Below are 21,125 nucleotides of genomic sequence, written 5' to 3' on the forward strand. Positions count from 1 at the left end.
AACTCAGTGATGACGACAACGTATATGCGGATAACATCACAGAAGCTGAAGTAGCTGAAGCTCTGTTTGGACAAACAGATGATGAGGAGGAGAACTCCAGTTTTGAGGATTTTAGCTCGTTAGCTTGGTTGCTGTTACTTTTAAAGATACTGTATTTTTGATACCATATTCTTTTTGGGGACCCCCTTTTGCACTTTTATTGTTTTTCGTTCAAATAAATATTCATGTTATTTTACTTGGCTCTATCTTTATTTTTTACATTGACCAGTAGCTGCCTCATTTCCCACCCTCGGCTTATACTCGAGTCAATAGTTTTTCCCAGTTTTTGTGGTAAAATTAGGTACCTCGGCTTATATTCGGATCGGCTTATACTCGAGTATATACGGTATATGCCAGATGTATGAAAATCACATCAAGAGGTCTGATTTTGCGCCACACATACATTCAGCCTGGCAATCGCACTGACTGGTGTGGCAGCTCGGGGGGGGGACGACTTCAAGGTGGAACATGCAAATAACCGCTCACGAAAGCCTGTTCTCCTGAGGCTGCGGCTTTGCGTGGCCCACAACTTCTTTTAATTGGTTAATTAAAGCATTCCCCGGTGTGGGTGTGTGCGTACGCATGTGTGTGTGTGCTGCAGTCCCAGCGGAAGGCAAAACAACCTTTGTGGGTCTTTCAAGTCGAGCGAATGTGGAAGTGGATGACGAAGCAAGGTTTGAAAAAGTTAGAAAAAGAGGATGTGTCTTGACCACGTTTCTGCCCTTCTCAGCTGCAGAAGCGATTTATGAGCAGAATAACAGAAGAGTTGGAAGGGACCTTGGAGGTCTTCTAGTCCAGCCCTCTGCTCAAACAGGAAACCCTATACCAGGGGTAGTCAACCTTTTTATATCTACCACCCACTTTTGTATCTCTGTTAGTAGTAAAATTTTCTAACTGCCCACTGGTTCCACAGTAATGCGCCGTGTATCGTCGTCTGCGCATGCCTCTCGCACATCGTGGATTGGGTTTGGGGGGGGGGTGCCGGCTACCAGCTCTGCTTGTCTGTTACAGCTGGGTGGTGTGGGGGGAGATGCACGAGCTATTCTGGGACGAAGCTCTTTTATTTGCAGTTGCACTATAGCGCCATTTAGTTTCACTTACGTAACGTGAACTAAACTTATGCGTGGGCGATACAAATAATATATTGTCACGGGGAATTTTATGAAAACTTAATGAAAATGTTTTTAAATAATGCTATGAAAAGTTTTTTAGAAGTCAATTAAATTAAAAAAAAGGAAAGTGCTTCAGTATCGGACAAAACCCCTACCGCCCACCATGAAAGCTGGAACGCCCACTAGTGGGTGGTAGGGACCAGGTTGACTACCACTGCCCTATACCATTTCAGACAAGTGACTGTCTAGTCCAGTGGTAGTCAACCTGGTCCCTACTAGTGGGCATTCCAGCTTTCATGGTGGGCAGTGTTGGAGCACCCGCAACTTCTGGAGGCAAGTCGTTCCACTGATTAATTGTTCTCACTATCAGGAAACTTCGCCTTAGCTCCAGGTTGCTTCTCTCTTTGCTTAGAGTCACAAAAGGTGATAGGAGGCAAAAGTCAGAAACAAAACAAAGAGAATAATTGTAGGGAGCATGCTAGCCCTTTGAGGTACAGGTAGTCCTCGACTTACAACAATTCATTTAGCGACCATTCAACGTTACAACGGCACTGAAAAAAAATGACTTATTGCCATTTTTCACAGCATAATTTATTTATTTATTTATTTTATTTATTTTATTAAATTTTTATACCGCCCTTCTCCCGAAGGACTCAGGGCGGTGTACAGCCAAGATAAAACACGAAATATATACAAATTTAAAACATTTAAAACCTAGCAAATTACAAAAAGGCTGATAATTAAAATTTAGTTCTAAAATTTTAAAAATATTAATAAAACCCTGAATTAAAATTCAACACTATTATGCCAGTTTCGCTTGAATAAATAGGTGTGTTTTGAGCTCACGACGGAAGGTCCGAAGATCAGGCACTTGACGTAAGCCAGGGGGAAGTTCGTTCCAGAGCGTCGGTGCCCCCACAGAGAAGGCCCTGCTCCTGGGGGCCGCCAGCTAACACTGTTTGGCGGACGGCACCCTGAGGAGACCCTCTCTGTGAGAGCGTACGGGTCGGTGGGAGGCATAAGGTAACAGCAGGCGGTCTCGTAAGTACCCAAGATCATGCGATCAAAGCTCAGATGCTTAGCAACTGGCTCATACTTACGACCATTGCTGTGTCCCATGCAGTCACCTCTTCTCATGGGCAAAGTCAATGTGGATGCCAGATTTGCTTGAGAACCGGGTTACTGATGTATCACCTGGAGTGATTTACTTAACAACGGTGGCAAGAAAGGTCATAAAATGGGACAAAACTCACTTAACCAATGTCTCACTTAACAACAGAAATGTTGGGCTCAATTGTGGTTAATAATAATAATAATAACAACAACAACAACAACAACAACAATAATAATAATATTTTAATTTTTATACCGCCCTTCTCCTGAAGGACTCAGGGCGGTTAACAGCCAGATAAAATACAACACAATACAATACAATAAAACCAATTAAAAAACTTATTCAATATGGCCAATAATTTAAATTATAAAATACATAATATAAAACCCCATTTAAAATCCAATTTAAAAAACCCGTTTTATGCCAGTCCTGCTCGGAAGAATAAATACGTCTTCAGCTCGCGGCGAAAGGTCCGGAGGTCAGGAAGTTGACGGAGTCCAGGAGGCAGCTCATTCCAGAGGGTAGGTGCCCCCACAGAGAAGGCTCTCCCCTTGGGGGTCGCCAGCCGACATTGTTTGGCTGACAGCACCCTGAGGAGACCCTCTCTATGAGAGCGCACCGGTCAGTGGGAGGCATATGGTAACAGAAAGCGGTCCCAAAGATATCCGGGTCCTATGCCATGGAGCACTTTAAAGGTGGTAACCAGCACCTTGAAGTGCACCCGGAAGACCACAGGCAACCAGTGCAGCTTGTGCAGGAGAGGTGTTATATGAGAGCCACGAGTGGTTCCCTCTATCACCCGCGCAGCTGCATTCTGGACCAACTGGAGCCTCCGGGTGCTCCTCAAGGGAAGCCCCATGTAGAGAGCATTGCAGTAGTCCAGGCGAGAAGTGACGAGGGCATGAGTGACCGTGCATAGGGAATCCCGGTCTAGAAAGGGGCGCAACTGGCAAACCAGGCGTACCTGGTAAAAAGCTCTCCTGGAGATGGTCGCCAAATGATCTTCAAAAGACAACCGTCCATCCAGGAGAACGCCTAGATTGCGCACCCTCTCCATTGGGGCCAATGATTCACCCCCAACAGTCAGCAGCGGTTGCAGCTGACTGTACCGGGATGCCGGCATCCACAGCCACTCAGCCTTGGAGGGGTTGAGCTTGAGCCCATCCAGACCCGCAAGGCCTCCAGACACCAAGACAACACTTCGACAGCTTCATTGGGGTGGTCAGGGGTGGAAATGTACAGCTGGGTGTCATCAGCGTACAGTTGTAAGTTGAGGACTACCTGTAGTCCGGAAAAAGAAGTAGCTTCAAGCATATTTGTCAAGCACCAGGGAAATTAGGGAATCCAGGCAGTTCAAATGAGTATAAAGATTTATTGCAAGCTTAAACTCTCTACAAGAATCTGAGCTATTAACGATCAAGGGAAATGCGCAGGAATTATGAAGGTATTCAAGATGTCCTGGACTTAGATCTCTTGTGGGCACGCAGGGACTCATGACTGATGACTTGTTTGACCTTTCCCCCCCCTTGGGCTCATCCTGATCATCTACTACAGTACTCGCTCTATTTTTCTTGTAAGGTTACATTAACAGAAACTTGTAAGCTTGAAAATATTTCTTCCTCCTTTTCTTTTACAAAACTCTGAAAAACCAGAGAGGAATCCTTCTGAGACGTTTTCACACGCCATCCCCCTTTCTGAGACATCTTTTACATCCCGGTTGCCTCATCTGTGGCCTTCCCTTCTCCCTTTTTCACATATCATTATGAAGTTCGATATGCTAATTCCCCAAGTCACTGGTCGAGATGCGCATCGTCTCAACAATGAAAACTGTGACCAACTTCATACATCGTGTTAAGCTATTATTCGCTTAACTATCATTGGTTAAATAAAAATGAGACACCTCCCCGCCCCCAAGTTGCACGTTTGCTTAAGGCGCTGAGACAAAGCAAACCGTATTACAGCTTTGGGCAATGCGTGAAGCAGGTTTCTGCCCAAGACAAAGACAAGCTAACACGAAAAGCGATAGCGCAATATGCCTTGCAATTTCTTTCCTTTGCGAAAGAGGCTGCTGTATTTCTGTCTGATCTTGCTTCGCTCACTCGTGTCACCTCTGCACATGCGCACAGCCTTCTGTGCATGCGCAGTAGTACGCATAATGTCAGGGCGGGTGGGTGGAGCCTCCCGCAGTCACCGCTACCGGTTCGTGCGATCCAGACAGAACCGGCTGAATCCCACCACTGGTACAATCCCACGGCATCCGTGTGAATCCCCCTGCCCTCTATGGCATCAGTAGGGAACTTCTATTATGGGGGCTTTGAAGACCGAGGAGTGACAACGGCCAAGGAGATTGCAGAATGATGAGGGGAAAGCACAACACAGGTAGTCCTTGACTTACAACAGTTAGCTTAGCGACTGTTCAAAGTTACAACAGCACCGTTGTAAAAGTGACTTATGACCGTTTTTCACACTTGCGACCGTTGCAGCATCCCCATGGTCGTATGACCAAATTTGGGACTCTTGGCAACTAGCATGTATTTATTATGATGGTTACACTGTCCTAGGGTTGTGTGACCATCTCTTGAGACCTTCTGGCAAGTAAAGTTAATGAGGAAGCCAGATTCACTTAACAACCATGTTGCCAATTTAACCACTGCAGTAATTCCCTTAATGACTGAGGCAAGAAAAATCGTAAAATGGGATAAAGTTTACTTAACAACCATCTCTTAACCACCACAGAAATTTTGGGCTCAATTGTAATTTTAAGTCAAGGATTGTGTGTATTTTAAATATTCTTTTCTCATTACATTTGTTAAATACTTGTATTTAAGTCATGATTATGAGGTGGAAACATAGTCCGGTTCCAAGCCGGGAGAAAGACTTTGGAAATAAAATGGAGGCTGACCATAAGGAAAGGTCTCGGTTTATTTGATTTTCCAGAAATGTCAGTGACAGCAGCATGTTTCTGCAGTGGCTGACCAAATGGCTGAGTGGGTGGATGGATTTTTATAGGGTTCTGGGGCTTTTGTGATTGAGATGCTCCAGGGGGGTTGTGCAACATAGTGAGCCTTGTGTCTTTTGCTATTCTAATGGTAGTGGATAAATCCTATTATGTCCTGTCCTGTCCTTTCAATTTGGGTGGAGGAATGTAGATTTTAGGAGTCTTTGTTTTTTTCTACTCTTTTTTTAATCCCATCAGCTCCAGCCTTCTGTGGGAGCTTGTGGCTGACGGCGTTTTGTTTATGAATAGATTGGCCCAGTCTTCCTGAATAGATAGAAAATCTCCATTCCAAAAGATCAGTCTCGTCTGCTTGAAGCTGTTCTCGTAATGGCAGAAAGACCGGGCCTGCTTTCTGCCTTTTAAGAACATGTTTCTCCATTTCTCCTTTGGGGAAATATAATATTCTGCCTCTTTTAATATTCCCTCAAATATTTCATTCTCTAGGAGGGGGAGGGAGGCTTCTCACAATACCCAATAGTAGGTACAATTCTTTCTATGGTTGGGACTGGATGCTGAATGCATTAATCTTCTCGAAGAAAATCTGAAGAGAGAAAGGCCATTGTTGCCCCAGTGTCTAAAACCATCTCAGTATTGATAGAATCTTTTCTGTAAATCCTGTCCACATGGTTCATATTCAGAGAACTGAAGCGGTGCAGCAAGACATCCAGGCCAGCTTTTAAACTTCAATTAATCATAAAGGGATTAGTCCAGATATTTGGGTTTATTTCCCTTGTTGCAGCTGTTTTGCCTTCAGGGGCAGTTTAAGGTTTGCACCTGCTACACGGATTTTCCTGGACAGCTATGAATAAGATTGTAAATTTCCTTAAATTACATTCTGGGTTTAATGGTTAGCTGTCAGTTTCAAATTGCAGGAACAAGTTGAGTTGATAGCTCTGCAGCCTTGCATTTCCTATGGACTTTTTTCACCCTCCCTCTCCAATCCTGTCATTAATATGGCAATCAACCCCCTATCTGGCTTGCACCATTTTGCATTATTTTATCCAAGCAGTAGCAAATGTAATACAGGCAGTCCTCGACTTACGATCACAATTGAAAGCCCAAGCTTTCTGCTGCTGTGTGAGACATTTGTTACGTGAGTTTTGCCCCATTTCACTTGCTACAGTTGTTCATGAAGGCACTGCAGTTGTTAAGTCCCTAACACGATTGTTAAATGAACCTGGCTTTCTCATTGACTTTGCTTGTCAGAAGGTCTCAAAAGGGGATTGCATGACACTGGGACCGTCATAAATATGAATCAGTTGCCCAGGATCAACAATTGATATCTGGATTTTTATCATGTGACCATGGAGGTGCTCCAATGGTCATAAGTGTGAAAAACGGTCGTAAGTTAATTTTTCCAGTGCTGCAGTAACTTCCAATGGTCACTAAATGAAGTTGTAAGGATTAGGTGTAATTCTTCCCTGCATCTAAAAAAACCATAGCTTGTCAGGAAGAGAACTATTAAGGGGAAAAATCAAATGAGGACAAATTTTGGAAATAGCTTTTTGTGATGAGAATCCTCCCAGCGCCTCCTCCTCTCATAAATTTCTTTATCTTCCATACTACAGATCCAATTTCCACACTAAATTGCATTTGTTGGAATAGCGTGATTGCTGGTGCAAACTTGACATGGAATTCTAGAAGGGGAAGGATCTATTAAGGCCACTGAGTGAGAAATTCAAATTAAAGCAATTTAACTTGGATAGGTAGCTTCTAACATTCCCCCAGGAGAACTTCTGAAAGGCAAATCGCTTCTCTAACTAATTTTAGTGTAAAGGTATTTCCCCCCCCCCAAATATTCACTCAGATTTGGCCTTAAACATTTTTCTTTGAGTCAATCTTGACTTCTGCTGACCTTGTGTCAGGTTTTGATCGCCACAATATAAAAAAAGATATTGAGATTATGGAAAGGGTGCAGAGAAGAGTAACAGAGATGATTAGTGGGCTGGGAGCTGAAGCGTGAAGAACGGTAGCAGGAATTGGATTTGTCTAGTTTAATGAAAAGAAGGACTAGGGGTGATATGATAGCAGCCTTCTAGTATTTGAGGGGCTGCCACAAAGAAGCATGGTGGGGGGTCAACCTATTCTCAGGGGTGGGCTGCTAGGGGTTCATAGTGGTTCGGGAGAACCTCTAGCTAAGATTCCGTGCAGTTTGGAGAACCCCCAAATCCCACTCCTGGCTGGCCCCGCCCACCCTGCCCCTCCTCTCCCAGGAGTCCCCACGCAGCCCGTTTTGGATGCAGGTAAGTGTAGGGCGCACACTGAGGATCAGAGAGGGCAAAAAATGAGCCTACTGGAAGTTCAGGAATGCCAGAAATAGGCCCGTTTCTGGCCTCCAGAGGGCCTCCAGAACCTGGGGAGGGTGTTTTCGCCCTTCTGGAGGCTTGAGGAAAGCCTCCAGAGCCCGGGAAGGGCAAAAACGTTCCCCCCTGCCGTGGTGCAGGAGGCCGACTAGGTCACACCCATCATGGCCACACCTAGCCAGCACCTGGGCAGAGAACCCCTTGCTAAGTTTTGAAGCCCAGCCCTGCCTATTCTCCAAAGTCTCTGAAGGCAAGATAAGAATCAATGGAAGGAAACTATCTGCCTATGAAGTCTTTTTTTTTTTAATTCAAAAAGTTTTACAGAAATTTCCCCTTTCCCCTCCCCTCCTTCACAACCCCATCCCCCGACTTCCCGGAACGAGCACAAGGTATAGTTAAAAATAAAACAAACATATGCTAAAAAATTTCCATCCCAACTTAATTATACCCCTACAATCATCAGTTCCTAACTTCCCCCGAAAACAATCAAAAATAATACATCATAATCATTCAAAAACAGTCTGATAACTCTTAGTCTGATATCTACGTTGAATATAGTCAATCCATTTTTTCCATTCCTTTAAGTATCTTTCTTGCGTATTGTCTTTCAAAAAAGCTGATATCTTCGCCATCTATGCCTATGAAGTCTTGTTGTTAATTCAGGTAATAATATCCTACCAAAAGGAAACAGTTCTAGGAGATTACACAAATGTGTATTTAAATGAAACAGTAATCCCATTACATCCCTAGCCCCTTAATAATTTACTCAAACATTTTCTTTGTAGCTACAATAGAAACCCATCATCCTAAAAATATGCTGCTTTGTTATGCAAGGCAGAATCTAGTTTTTGACACTGATGTTAACACCTCTTCCCATTGTCTAGGCCAAATAAGAATCTCTAATTCTTTACTCCATTCAGCCATTAACATTTGCATATCAAACAGATCCATCATCTGCAGAATTTTATAAAGACTAATTGTAGGGTTTTTTGGTGTCACAGTCCTATCTCAGGCACAGTGAAAAGGACCTGCTTTGTCGACGAAAAATTTTTAAGACTCCAGACAGCAAAAGAGGAACTAGGTATTGGGGGAGGAGAAAGATTTGCCAAAATCTGCTCAATAGGGAAGCAGATTTGGGAATTTGTTTATTTAATTATAGCAATAGCACTTAGTTATATACCGCTTCACAGTGCTTTGCAGGCTTCTCTAAGCAGTTTACAGAGTCAGACTATTGCCCCCAACAATCTGGGTCCTCATTTTACTGACTTCAGAAGGATGGAAGGCTGAGTCAACCTTGAGTCGTGTCAGGATCGAACTCCTAGCAGTGGGCAGAGTTAGACTGCAATAGCACTTAGAGTTATATACCGCTTCCCAGTGCTTTACAGCCCTCTCTAAGTCAGACTATTGCCCCCAACAATCTGGGTCCTCATTTTATCGACCTCGGAAGGATGGAAGGCTGAGTCAATCTTGAGCCGAACTCCTAGTGATTTTCAAGTCAGTAGAAATGCAGATATACAGTTAAACCCACAATCAAAGCATTAATGAAAACCAGTAACAGAACAAACCATCAAAATGCAACGTAGCAAATCTCAATTTGATAGCAACCCTAGTTAGATCTTAAAAAATTCCTCGGAAGGGTTATCTTCCATTTTTCTTCATTTTGAAAAACCTCCTCTTATTCCCAATATGGAAGATGCTTCAAAACCAAGTGCAGATCTCGTGTTCCTGGCTTGGTTAAAACGTGCCTGGAAATCAGAAGCTGTTTCGAAAAGAACAATCGGATTTGAAAAAGAGCAGATCCTCCAAGACCTTTCTTCTTTCTCTTGTTTACCCTCCAGCAGATAATTTAAAGTCATCTGTGAAAAGCTAAAGGTCAGCATTTCCATATAAATAGGAATTTGAAGTGAGGTCACTTTCTTTTCTGTTCATCATTGGGGTTTTGTAATATAGGGCAGTAATGCAGTACTGCCGAAGTACTTTCATTTTTCTTCTTCTTCTTCTACTCCAGAGTGCTGGCTGGGGGATTCTGGGAATTGAAGTCCACACATCTTAAAGTTGCCAAGATTGAGAAATGCTGCTTGAGCCATAGACTTGATAACTTTCCTTCTTCCATCATATTGCAAAGAAAAAATTGGAGATCTTAGGAGGTGGTACTCAAGGGGTGTACAGGCAGGGGTGTAGAGAACCTCTAGCTAAGATTCTGTGCAGTTCAGAGAACGCCCAAATCTTACTCCTGGCTGACCCCTCCCACCCCACTCTGCCCCTCCCCACGTGGCCTGTTTTGGATGCAGGTAAGTGCAGGGCATGCACGAAGGCTTGGGGGAGGGCAAAAAATGGGCCTACCAGAAGTTTGGGAAGTTCCTCCAGAGGGCCTCCGGAGCCTGGGGAGGCTGTTTTCGCCCTCCTGGAGAAGGAAAGGAAAGAAAAGCCTCCGGAGCCCGGGGAGGGAAAAAACGCCCCCCCCACCATGGTGCAGGAGGCTGGCTAGGCCACACCCACCATGGCCACGCCCACCCAGCAACCGGGCAAAGAACCCCTTGCTAAAATTTTTGAAGCTCACTCCTGTGTCCAGGCAGTCCTCAATTTACAACAGTTCATTTAGTGTCCGTTCAAAATAACACTTGGCAGGGGGTTGGACTAGAAGACCTCCTTCCAGCCCTAGGATGCTATAGTCTTTCTGTCTGCCTGGCTGCCTACTTGCTACTCTCTCTTTTCAAGAAAAAGATTGGACAACCATTTGTCCAGGATGATATAAGGACCCTGGCCTTGAGCAGAGGGTGGAGAAGACCTCCAAGATCCCTTGCAGTTGTTATTAATTCATCATGAAGAATTCCTGAGGACAATATTGAGCAATCAAAAGTCTTGCGGCTGTTATTAAGTTCAAAATCAATTTAGTCTTTACCCACAATTGAAGAATGGACACTTAAAGTATCAAATCTGGCAGAAATGGCAAAAATCTCTGCTTATTTGAAAGACTATACACAAGAAAAATATATTTTAGAATGGAAAATGTGGATTGATTATATTCAGAATAAGTATCAGATAAAAAAATATCGAATAGCATATGAGTAAATTTAGGAAATATTTTGTATTAGATATATTTCTGAAGGAGAGGGGAATTGAGAGTGTGATTAAGTGTGGAGAGACTAGAGATTATAATTTAGGAATTATTTTAGATTATGATTGTTAGTTTTGATACCCTGCATTTTGTTCTGGGAAGTCGGGGTGGGGGGCGGGGGGTATGGGGGAGGGGAATTGGGGGGTTGAGGCTAGAGATGGAGTGATGGTGAATGTACAGGGATTAATGAAGATGTATAAATATAATTAATGTAGGGTCGGGTCTGCCCAGTTACCATTTTAGAACGGTGGGGAGGGAGAAAAGAGAGAGTAGGAGGTAGGAAAGAGGAGAAGAGGAAGGAAGAGGGGTAGAAGAGGGAGAAGGAGTGTAGGGTGGAGGGAGGAGAGGATGTAGATAAGAGAAGGAGAGGAAGGTTTGGAAAGAAGGCAGAAGAAGGTAGAAGAGGGAAGAGAGTTAAAAAGGGGGGTGGTGACTGGGCAAGCCCGACTAATTGTATATAATTGTACATTGGATGAATTATTTGTTATGATTGTAAAAATAAAACTTTTTTATAAAAAAAAAAAAAAAGAATTCCTGAGGACAAACTCAATTTTTTTTTATTGGTAAGAAATCTAAACTTTTACAACCTTAAAGGATCTCAATAGAACGTTCGCCTCTGCGTCATTACTTCCTCGCCAAAGGAGAGAATGACAATAAAATGAAATCACACCAAAGAATTAAAATGTCGGTTGAAACATCCTTAATACTCCTTCCTTCTCCTATTTTCCACACAACAACAGTCCTGTGAGGTGGGTTGAGCGGAGAAAGAGTGACTGGCCCAAAGTCACGCAGTCAGCTTTCATGCCTAAAATGGAACTTGACCTCATAAGTTTCCTGATTTCTAGGCCAACCCCTTAACCGCTACACCAGTTTTGAAAACCTGTTTTAAGTTCCGCTCTGCTCCATCTTAATACTAAACAAAAATCAAGTGATTTGGGATTTCTTTTTCACGCCGCTTCCTTCGTTCCCTTGTTTTGCAAATACGCTTCTCTTCCCCCTTTACGTTCCTTTGCAAAGATAGAAGTGATTCCTTGCTGTGTGTGTGTGGATTTTTTGAGGAATTGTTCTTCTGATTTGTCGATCTACCTGCATTGTCTTAGCAATTTTTGCGATGGAGGGGAGACCAGCCAAGTTCTGCTAAACCATACCTTTTTGGTCTTCATGGAGAAACAGCCCAACAAGGTTGTACAAGGGGGGACCAATGAGAGGCCTAAAACAGCATCTATATCAGGGGTCTCCAACCTTGGCAACTTTAAACCTGGCGGACAGCCAGCTGGGAAATTCTGGGAGTTGAAGTCTTCCAGGCTTAAAGTTGCCAAGGTTGGAGATCTCTGCTCTATATGGTGTAATGAATAACAAGACAGGGTGGTGGATAGGAAAAACCAGAACTTGGAGGTTTCAGAGCCCCATAACCAAGGCAATTTTAGTTTCACAGGGGAAAAGAAACCCTGCCCAGCTCCTTAATCAGCAAACAGAGACCGGGGCAGGAAGTGGTCAAATTGGTTTCCCATCTATTCAGAGGAAGAGGGTATAAAATAGCTACGGCATGTAAAAACATTCTGGTACTACACTTGGAGCAAGCCGCTCAGGTTGTATTCTCCTTGGTTTGTCTGTGTGACTGTGCTGCTGGGCTGGGCCAAGAAGTTGCTGTGATGTTCCAGAGAAAACGAAGTGTTTCCTTTGGAGGTTATGGATGGTGAGTCCCTTCCCTTCCCTTCCTGTCTTAATTACTTTATAAGTAACTTAAGGTTAGTGAGCATATATAGTATTTGTTGCTCTTCTTTTCTTAACAACAACAATCCTATGAGGACAATGATTTTTTTTTTATTTGCATTTATATCCCGCCCTTCTCCGAAGACTCAGGGCGGCTTACACTATGTCAAGCAATAGTCTTCATCCATTTGTATATTATATACAAAGTCAACTTTTATTGCCCCCAACAATCTGGGTCTTCATTTTACCTACCTTATAAAGGATGGAAGGCTGAATCGACATTGGGCCTGGTGGGACTAGAACTTGCAGTAATTGCAAGCAGTTGTGTTAATAACAGACTGTCTTAGCAGTCTGAGCCACCAGAGACCAGAGGCTCAGATTGGCCCAAAGTCATGCCTAAAGCGGGACTAGAACTCAGAGCTTCCTGGTTTCTTGGCCAGCAACTTAAGGACAACATCAAACTGCTGGTCTTTTCCTTTCTCTTCCCTCTCCCCTTTTCTCCAGGGACCTGACATTGTGCCCCCTGCCCAATTTTGTATTCCAAACCCTATGAGTTTGACTGAGCTGAAAGAGAAGAATTGGTCTAAATTCATTGAAGGCTTGCCTGTGGCTGAGGGTAGATTTGAACCTGGTACTCCCACTCTTAATGCAACATTTCTTCACTAAACTCCAATGGCTTTCTATGGAGAGTAAAGGTTTGGGATAAGGAACTTCTTGCTTAGTCTTTCTTCTCCTAATTCTTCAAAGATCTTGCAGTGAAGTTTTCTTGGGCCATTTGCCCTTAAGTGACTTGATGCAGCGTCTTCATAACAGCTTGAGGACTAGGCACCTGAAACAAGAAATGTTAGATGGATTGGCTAGGACGCAGGGCCTTCTCAGAAGCGACCCCATAGTGCTAGATTTACACCCTCAAGCTTATCTGTTTGTCCCCAATGAACTGGCTTAGAAAATTACCTTGGATTTTGAGTGCTTTCAAATCAGAAAATGATTTGTAATCAGAAACCTTTTCTGGCACATTGCTGAATTTGAGGTTAGATGTTTTCTGGTGCTGGGCAATATTTTCTGGATTCAGGCGCATAAAGGAGAGGGCAAAGATGCAAACAGATCTGTCCATCTGCAACTCAAAAGTGGCTGAATTTTTGGGGGGTGGGGTGGGAGGGAAGGAGGGGGTTGCACGGCTGCCCTGGATGCTGCAGCCCCATCCTGAGAAAAGTTGCATGGGGTCGGTGCATCAGGCACCTTGGGAGATCTTTGATTAAAAAAAAAAAAGCGGCGGGAGGCGAACAGAAATATTTAAAACTACAAAAAAGCATCTTTTGCAATGCTTGCTTGGATCAAAGGTCCCCTTGACATCAATAGGCTTCCTTTCTAGATCCTCTCTAGAGGTTTTTAAGAAGAGAGTGGACATTTAAGAAGCCGTTTGTCCAGAATTGTATAGGGTTTCTTGCTTGAGCAGGGGGTTCAATTAGAAGACCTCCAAGGTCTCTTCCAACTCTGTGACAGGTAATGGCCGCAATTGAGCCCAAAATTTACATTGCTAAGCGAGGTATTTGTTAAGTGAATTTTGCCCCATTTCCTGACCTTTCTTGCCACAGTTGTTAAGTGAATCACTGCAGTCGTTAAGTTAGTTAACCCGGTTGTTAAATGAATCTGGGCTTCCCCATTGACATTGCTCATCAGACCAGTGGTGTCGTGTCCCACTCCCACTCTGACGAACGAGTTAAGGAAGTCCGTAACAAACTTGGCAACGAAGCCTCTGCAGCTTGCCAAGTTCCTTTGAATTGAATATCACGGCAGGCAGGCAGGAGTCCAAGTTGTGACTTCAGCGATAGAGTCCGATATCAGCAAACTAGCTAAGACTTTGCTTGACTCAAGGTTGGAATGCCAAAAGCAGGTCCTTTATATAGGCTGTGGGGTGTGGCTCCATGACTCAGCATTTATCCAGGCCTGCCCCACCCCTCCTTCTGCTGGCATCACCTCTCAGATCTCCGGAAGCGAGGGTCCTCCCACTTTGAATTGTCTTCAGCTGGATCTGCTGTCAGCTTCTGGGAAAGGGAGGGGTCAGAGGGAGTAGGGCCGAGTGATTCCAGCACCTGGCCGGCTTCCTGCTCTGAAGGCTGAGCCAAAGGAACACACGCTGTATGAGTGAGGTTTATCGGGCTTGTCTTTTCACTCCTGGAATCCTCTCCGGGCATTGGGCCAGGGCCGGGAGCTGGAGTCATGTCAGGCCGTTCATTTTCATTATCAGACTTGGAGTCTGATAAAAGGCCCGGTTGGAGACGGGAGGGGCCCGGCTGAGGAGAGGAGGGAGGTCGAGTCACAACAGGGTTTCTTGCTTGAGCAGGGGGTTCAATTAGAAGACCTCCAAGGTCCCTTCCAACTCTGTGACAGGTAATCCTCGACTTACGACTGCAATCGAGCCCAAAATTTACATTGCTAAGCAAGGTATTTGTTAAGTGAATTTTGCCCCATTTCCTGACCTTTCTTGCCACAGTTGTTAAGTGTATCACTGCAGTCATTAAGTTAGTTAACCCGGTTGTTAAATGAATTTGGGCTTCCCCACTGATGTTGCACATCAGACCAGTGGTGGGTTGCCCCTGGTTCGGACCGGTTCTATAGAACCGGTAGTAAAACCGGTGGGAGGCTGCACCCACTGACCCAAACATCACCTAAACTCTTCTGCGCATGTGCAGAAAAGTTCACATGTGTGCGAGCACGATGCAAACCGGTAGTAAAGAGGTAGAACCCACCCTTGCATCAGATGGTCGCTAAAGGTGATCCACATGACCCCGGGACACTGCAACGGTCATAATTATGAGTCAGCTGCTGTCAAGCCTCTGAATTTTGACCACATGATCTTGGGGATGCTGCAGTGGTCATAAGCGTGAAAAACTGTCACTTTTTTTCAGTGCTGTGGCCATTTCAAACGGTCACTAAATGAACGGCTATAAGTTGAGGACTACCTGTATTCTGTAATTCTCGTTTCTTGAAGCTCAGGTCTGTGACTCAGCAGTTGGTCTGGGAAGGCACCCACTGCCTTGTTTGCTGACTAATTGTGTTAAAAAAAATATATGTGTGTCTTAGCTAGAAGGCACCAAGTGTCACAGCTCTTTTATCTCAGCCATCTAGCCACAAAGATTTTTTTTCTCAGGGTGGGGCTGCCCGGCTTCATCGGATCCTCACCGTGTTCCACGGGCACATTTAACCAACATCAGATTGATGGTTTTGCATGGCTCAAATGTTTTCACAAGGGTCACAATGTATTTTCATCTTTCCTCCTGAGGGTTGTGTTCCTGAGGGATAATATTTCTCTGCCCTGGGCGGGACCTCAAGGTCTTCTAGTCCAGGGGTCTCCAACCTTGGGAACTTTAAGACTTGTGGACTTCAACTCGCAGAATTCCTCAGCCAGCTTTGCTGGTTGAGGAATTCTGGGAGTTGAAGTCCACAAGTCTTAAACTTCTCAAAGTTGGAGGCCCCTGTTCTAGTCCAACCCTCTGCTCAAGGCAGGAGACTTACACCATCCAAGTCAAGTGGTTGTCCAGTCTATAAAACGTCCAGTGATGGAGCACCCACAACCCCAAGAATAAGCTGTTCCACTGATTATTTGTTCTCACTGTCAGGAAATTCCTCCTGACTTCTAGGTTGAATTTTTCTTTAGTGACTATGGAGATTCTCAGTCATCCTGGATCATGGTTGTCCCAAAGGTGCTTTTTCAAGAGGCAACTGGACTTTCTGGTTTTTCTTTGAAGACGTTTTGCTTCTCATCCAAGAAGCTTCTTCAGCTCTGACTGGATGATGGGGAGCTGAAGAAGCTTCTTGGATGAGAAGCGAAACATCTTCGAAGAAAATATTGAGACTCTAGAAAGAGTGCAGAGAGGAGCAACAAAGATGATTAAGGGACTAGAGGCTAAAACATATGAAGAACGGTTACAGGAACTCAGTATGCCTAGTTTAACGAAAAGAAGGACTAGGGGAGACATGATAGCAGTGTTCCAATATCTCAGGGGCTGCCACAAAGAAGAGGGAATCAAACTATTCTCCAAAGCACCTGAGGGTAGAACAAGAAGCAATGGGTGGAAACTAATCAAGGAGAGAAGCAACTTAGAACTAAGGAGAAATTTCCTGACAGAACAATTAACCAGTAGAACAACTTGCCTGCAGAAGTTGTAAATGCTCCAACACTGGAAATTTTTAAGAAAATGTTGGATAACCATTTGTCTGAAGTGGTGTAGGGTTTCCTGCCTGGGCAGGGGGTTGGACTAGAAGACCTCCAAGGTCCCTTCTAACTCTGTTATTATTATTAAAAACCAGAACTATTTTTTTTAATTTCTTTTTGTCACAACAGTATACACAAACAATTGTCATAGATAAAACAACATATCTTGAAGAAAATATATACATATATATGTAAAAAATATGCATCAACTATATCAATTTGATATAATGAGAGGGAACAATAGGACAGGAACGGTAGGCACTTTTGTGCTCTTATGCACGCCCCTTATAGTCCTTTTAGGAATGGGGAATAGTAGACAGTTTTTGGTTGAAGATTTTGGGATTATGACTATGACTATGACCTGGATGACTGAGAAGCTCCATAGACACTAAGGTGGGAATATAACTCACAGCCTCTTCAGGACTGGCCCAAAGTCGCCCAGATCGCTTTCATGCCTAAGGTGGGCTGAAGAGAACTGAAGAAGCTTCTTGGAAAGCAAAACGTCTTCAAAGAAAAACCAGAAAGTCCAGTTGCCTCTTGAAAATGCACCTTTGGGACAACCATGATCTGGATGACTGAGAATCTCCATAGACAATTATCTGTACAGGACACAGCTAAAATACCCCAAGATGTAGGTAGGTGTTTCTAGGCCTAGATATAATATGATGGCAGACTGGAACAGACACATGTTGTTTTATCTTTTACAATGGAAAGAGCTAGCTGCACTTGGCAACCTCATCCTTACGCTTGGGCATGCATGCAACTGCCTTAAATTTCTGCCTCACGCTGTCACCAACCTCTTCCTCCTCATCTACCCAACTGGATTTATTTTTTTTGAAGGTGCAACATAGAGGAGGGAGTCACCTGGTGTCCCACTTTCCATTTCTAGTCTGCTAACTCTATGTTTGAAAAAAAGAGTTAAGGATGGAATAACTGAAGGCCACTTGACGATAATTACCCGCAAGATCGTTTTTAAGTGGTACTGGAAAGGTCTGCATCCTTTTTGATAGAGATGTTTAAGAAATGTAAATTCTTGCCTTTCATGTTTCTTTCTCTCCCTAGTTCGCTTGCCTTTTATCTGGTTTTTGCAGGGAGCTGTCTTTGATGTGTGCTGTTGATGTTTAATAAATATGCATCCATCGGTCCTTTTTGCCACAAGAACTGAGCGGTGTGTTAGGTTTGTCTACTGTGGATATGGGGATTGACTAGGATGTGCTAGTTGCAGATTCAAAGAATGTGAGCAGGAACTCCTCGATTTACAACAGTTCATTCAGTGACCAAAGTTAAAGCAGCACTGAAAAAAAGTGACTTATGACCATTTTTCACACTTAACGACCATTGCAGCATATATATTTTTTTGCATTTGTATCCCGTCCTTCTCCGAAGACTCAGGGCAGCTTACACTATGTCAAGCAATAGTCTTCATCCTATTTGTATATTATATACAAAGTCAACTTATTGCCCCCAACAATCTGGGTCCTCATTTTACCTACCTTATAAAGGATGGAAGGCTGAGTCAACCTTGGGCCTGGTGGGGCTTGAACCTGCAGTAATTGCAAGCAGCTGCTGTTAATAACAGACTGTCTTAGCAGTCTGAGCCACCAGAGGCCCCTCATTCATTCCCACCCACCCCGGTCAAGTGATCAAAATTCAAACACTTGGCAATTGATTCATATTTAGGACGGTTGTAATGTCCCAGGATCACGTGATCCCCTCTTGTGACCATCAAGCAAAATCAACGGGGAAGCCAGACGCCCTTAACAATCATGTTCCCAAGGGGGAGGGGAATTGGGGGGGGGTTGGTAGAGATGGAGTGATGGTTAATGTACAGGGATTATTGAAGAAATATAATTAATGTAGGGTCGGGTCTGCATAGTTACCATTTTAGAACGGTGAGGAGGGAGAAAAGAGAGAGTAGGAGGTAGGAAAGAGGAGAAGAGGAAGGAAGAGGGATAGTAGAGGGAGAAGGAAGGTGTAGGGTGGAGGGAGGAGAGGAGATAGAGAAGGAGATAGATAAGAGAAGGAGAGGAAGGTTTGGAAAGTAAAAGAAGGTAGAAGAGGGAAGAGTGTTAAAAAGGGGGGTGGTGACTGGGCAAGCCCGACTAATTGTATATAACTGTACATTGGATGAATTATTTGATATGATTGTAAAAATAAAACTTTTTATAAAAAAAAACAAAAACAATCATGTTCCTAACTTAGCAACGGCAGTCATTCACTTAACACTTAAAGTAACACCTAACAACGGTGGCAAGAAAGGTTGTGAAATGGGGCAAAGCTCCCTTAACAAATGTCTCACTTAGCAATGTAAATTGTGGCTCAATTGTGGTCATAGTTCGAGGACTACGTGTAATGTAAAACAGGGGTCACCAATCTTTCAGACCTCAGGGACTACTAAATTCATAATTTTAAATCCCGTGGACCACTAATATGCCTAATGACCGGCTTGGTAGAGCCACGCCTACCAGCTGGTCATGTGACTGGGTGGGCGTGGCCATCTCGGTGTCGTTTACGTCAAGGGGTGTCTCCCCGGCCTCTACTCACCCCTCCCCTCCCAACCACTCCTTGCCTTCCCACCTGGGCTCCTTAGGGCCCCAACAGGAAGCGGTTGTTGGAGCTAAGCAGCCACCACGAGAACGAGTTTGCAAAACAGCTCAGTTCAAATTGGATCTGACTGAGAAAGTGGCTCAGCAGAAGCACCTCACTGAGAACTAGAAGCATAGTCTTTCCAAGCAGAGGGAAGACCTGCAGGAGGGCAAGGCCAGGTACTGGCGCCTGGAGGCTCAGCAGGCTGAGATGGTCAGCCAATTCCAGGCCGCGCTGTCCCACTGGAACAAGGCCCTCCGGCTCTTCGCCACCAGCAGCACTTCCCTCCAGCCTTTGCCCAAAGCCCTTCACCAGGAGGCTGAAGCAGACCCCAAGTTGGAATTTCTGCCTCCCGCCCCCCCCGATCCACACAAGAAGACCCCAAAGTGGGAGACTCTGCAACAATACAACCGTTCATTGCACGTATCCAGCCCAGGGACCTTAGTTTGAGGACCCCTGATTTAGTGCAATATAAAAAATGCAAATAATTTTTCTACGGACCACCAAAATTTTCTCACGGACCACCAGTGGTCCACGGACCACCAGTTGGTGACCGCTGATATAAAACTAACTTAAGCCATTTGAAGTTTGTTTGATTTGGGTCTGGAAATTGCCAGTTGCTGAGTTAGCACAAAAACGAAGTTAATCTGAGTAGGTCTTGTTAGTTTGGGAATTGTTGTTTTAGCCTGGTTTAGCCTGACAAACAGGTCATCAAATGAGGTTAACATGGTTTCTTTGGGCTTAGCATCAGTGATGGGATCCAAGTAATTTAACAACCGGTTCTCTACCCTAATGATTTCTTCCAATAATCAGCTCACCAAACTGCTCAGAAAGTTAACAACCGGTTCTCCCGAAGTGGTGCGAACTGGCTGAATCCCACCACTGCTTAGCATGTAATATCAATAGCAACTTCTTAACCCGGATTTATGTTAAAGTGTGTTACAGGTAATCCTTGACTTACCACAATTGAGCTACAATGGAGCCCAAAATTTATGTTGCTAAGTAAGACAATTGTTAAGCGAATTTTGTCCCAGTTTCGGACCTGGTCACAGTTGTTAAATGAATCATTGCAGTTTTTAAATTAGTATCACAGTTGTTAAGTGAATTTGGCTTCCCCATTGACTTTGCTCATCAGAAGGTTGCAAATATGAGCCAGTAGCCAAGCGGCTGAATTTTGATCACGTGACCCTGGGGATGCTGTAATGGTTGTAAGTCTGAACAATGGTCGTAAATCACTTTTTTTTCAGTGCTGCTGTTGTATCTTTTGAACGGTCACTAAACGAACTGTTGTAAGTTGAGGACTATCTGGATATAAATCTAGCCAGTGAGTTCAAAGACTATTCCCTTGTTATCCTGATGTTTGGATTGATTCTGTTCCATCAAGTCAGCGTTGGTACAAGTTCTCGTGACCATGTAGATCAGGGGTCTCCAACCTTAGCAACTTTAAGACTTGTGGACTTCAACTCCCAGAATTCCACAGCCTTCTGGGAGTTGAAGTCCACAAGTCTTAAAGTTGCCAAGGTTGGAGACCCCTGATGTAGATCAAAGGTATCAAATTCGATTGTGTCACATGACGTATCGCAACATATCCAGTGCTGGTATTCAGCCGGTTCAAACCGGTTTGGGAGAACCGGTAGTGGTGACCTGCATTACCTATTAAAATTAGTCACACTTATTACATTCAATCAATGTATGTGTTTCTAATAATGCTACACAATCATAATAAGTTGCAATCTATCATTGTTTAATTATTCTTTGTTTTTTCTTATTGTTACTTTTATTTTATTATATAACAGTGTCTACACTAACTTCCCCCCTCCTCTTATTTCTATCACTTATTCTAACTTTTAATCATGTCACCTTTTATTAAAAAAAAACATTTTCTTTCTATCCTAACTTCTAATCGTGCCACCTACCTTAAAAGAA

At 43.9% G+C, this 21,125-nt stretch overlaps 1 protein-coding gene across 1 annotated transcript in view; it reads left to right on the top strand.

The window, feature by feature from the left end:
* Nucleotides 1-12,268: 12,268 nt before the first annotated feature.
* The window catches only part of RAP1GAP2 (RAP1 GTPase activating protein 2), a 356,373-nt gene continuing 347,516 nt past the window's right edge, over nt 12,269-21,125 (top strand). Inside the window, exon 1 of the mRNA XM_058164269.1 lies at nt 12,269-12,380. Within this exon, the coding sequence (XP_058020252.1) occupies nt 12,337-12,380 (44 nt within the window). The 5' untranslated portion in view covers nt 12,269-12,336. The remainder of the gene's footprint in view (nt 12,381-21,125) is intronic.

Source organism: Ahaetulla prasina, chromosome 1 (genome assembly GCF_028640845.1).
Source record: "Ahaetulla prasina isolate Xishuangbanna chromosome 1, ASM2864084v1, whole genome shotgun sequence".
Classification (NCBI taxonomy): Eukaryota; Metazoa; Chordata; class Lepidosauria; order Squamata; family Colubridae; genus Ahaetulla; species Ahaetulla prasina.